Source organism: Crocuta crocuta, unplaced genomic scaffold (genome assembly GCF_008692635.1).
Source record: "Crocuta crocuta isolate KB4526 unplaced genomic scaffold, BGI_CrCroc_1.0 scaffold50, whole genome shotgun sequence".
Taxonomy (NCBI): domain Eukaryota; kingdom Metazoa; phylum Chordata; class Mammalia; order Carnivora; family Hyaenidae; genus Crocuta; species Crocuta crocuta.
In genome coordinates, this window is record NW_027527428.1 from 7,343,622 (window position 1) to 7,345,462 (window position 1,841).

Consider the following 1,841-nt stretch of genomic DNA (forward strand, 5'->3'; position numbering starts at 1 on the left):
AGGGCTCCTCACCTCCTGTCTCCTGCAGAGGGTCTGAAGAGGCTGTTCTCCGGTGCGAGCATGGCGGCGAGTCGAGGGATGTTGGTCACCGTGGGCCAGGTGGGGCTTCCGCTGGCCGCGGGGTCCAGGCGGTGTCACCATGGGCCCCTGTCTGCTTTCCCTGGAGATGGGGGCCCCCCTCCGGGCCCTGACCACCCCTCCACCCCCACAGCTGTCCTGCTACGATCAGGCCAAGCAGCTGGTCCTCAGCACCGGGTACCTGTCCGACGGCATCTTCACTCACTTTATCGCCAGCTTCATCGCAGTGAGTGCTGGGTCCGGGTGGGGGGGGGTCCCTGACCAGCCTTGGGAGCTGAGTACCCAGGATGAGGCCAGAGCCCAGAAGGACAAGGCTTAGGACCAGTCAGGGGTGTCCCTCCGGGTTGCGTAAGCGGGCACCGGGGCACAGGGAAGGGGCTCCCAGACCACCTGCTGCCGAAGCCAGGGCACTTCTGAGCGGTTCCCGTGTCCCTCAGGACGCGCCCGGGATCCCGGCCAGGGGCTGTGGGGGGAGGGCGGGGGTGCTTGTGCGCTGTGCCTGGCAGGCCCGTTGGTGACAAGCCCCCCCTGCCCAGGGTGGATGTGCCACGTTCCTGTGTCAGCCCCTCGACGTCCTGAAGACCCGCCTGATGAACTCCAAGGGCGAGTACCAGGTGACGGGGGCTGCGGGCACCATTCGCCTCCCGAGAACAGGCCGGGGGGGGGGTCCCCATCTGCGCCATCGGGCTCCACGTCCCGCCAGGTGAATGGGGCTCTTCCCTCCGCAGCTTCACCCTCCCCGCCAGCCCTGGGGCAGCCCTTGGCACTGTGTGTTTTTAAGGATTTTTTTTAAGTAGGCTCCGCGCCCATCATGGGGGTTGAACTCTTGATCCTGAGATCAAGAGTCGCAGGCTCTACCGACCAGCCAGCCAGCCGCCCCCTGTGTGTCTTTTTAAATCCGATGCCTTGATGTGTTCACAGAGGCAGCCGCTTCACTGCAGCCAGTGAAATTTGGGGAGGTGCCCTGGGTCCTCCCGGGGCCCTGCTGCGCTCATTACCGGCCCCCACGCACCCCGCCCGCAGGCGCCCCCAGCTGCCGTTACCTTTGACCCCTGGCTGGTGCTGGGGGACGGGTGTGTGACTTGTGCCTTCAAGTGAAAACCAGCTTTTCTTTTTATTGTTTTATTTTGTTTTCCGCAGGGTGTTTTCCACTGCGCTGTAGAGACGGCAAAGCNCTCACCGCCTGCTCCCCTTGTCTCCGCCCAGGGCCTGGTGCCCGCAGGCATCCGCCTCCTGCCCCACACCGTGCTCACATTTGTTTTCCTGGAACAGCTTCGCAAACACTTCGGCATCAAAGTGCTTTCCTGATGGGGCCCGGGAGGGGCCTGCGCCGGGTCCAGCCCCCAGTGCCGGGCTCTTCCAGGGTCGGGGAGGGTTGGTGGGCCGAGCCCCCCTTGTCCCTGGCCCCGGACCCCCACCCTGTCCTTTCCCAGCAGGCTCATTCCAGTGAGCTTCGCCCCCTCCAGCTCCTGCGCGCCACCCCGGCCTGTGCCCTGCACACGGTGACTCACTAGGGGGNAGGCCCAGGTTGGGTTTTCCCTCCTCCCTGAGTAACTGGTTAGCACTTGCGGTGGGGGAGCTGGGCCGCCTCGGCTTTCTAGGCTCTGAGGCCCCTGCCCCTTTTCCCTTGACCCCTGAGGTTTCTCTGTTTCATTGAGCAGCTGCCTGGGACCCTCAACACCATTTTCCAGCAGCTTCCATCGAGGACCTGGGTGGCAGAGTAGTGGGGTGCAGACCCCCAGCAATGCTCACCAAATCACGTG

The 1,841-nt window shown here is 64.6% G+C and overlaps 1 protein-coding gene across 1 annotated transcript in view; it reads left to right on the forward strand.

Moving 5' to 3' along the window:
- SLC25A10 (solute carrier family 25 member 10) overlaps positions 1-1,489 on the forward strand; it is a 9,292-nt gene extending 7,803 nt beyond the window's left edge. The window contains exons 7-10 of the mRNA XM_077756484.1: positions 29-99; positions 212-304; positions 615-692; positions 1,219-1,489. Coding sequence (XP_077612610.1) covers positions 29-99; positions 212-304; positions 615-692; positions 1,219-1,386 — 410 coding nt within the window. The 3' untranslated portion in view covers positions 1,387-1,489. The remainder of the gene's footprint in view (positions 1-28; positions 100-211; positions 305-614; positions 693-1,218) is intronic.
- The last annotated feature ends 352 nt before the right edge of the window (positions 1,490-1,841 follow it).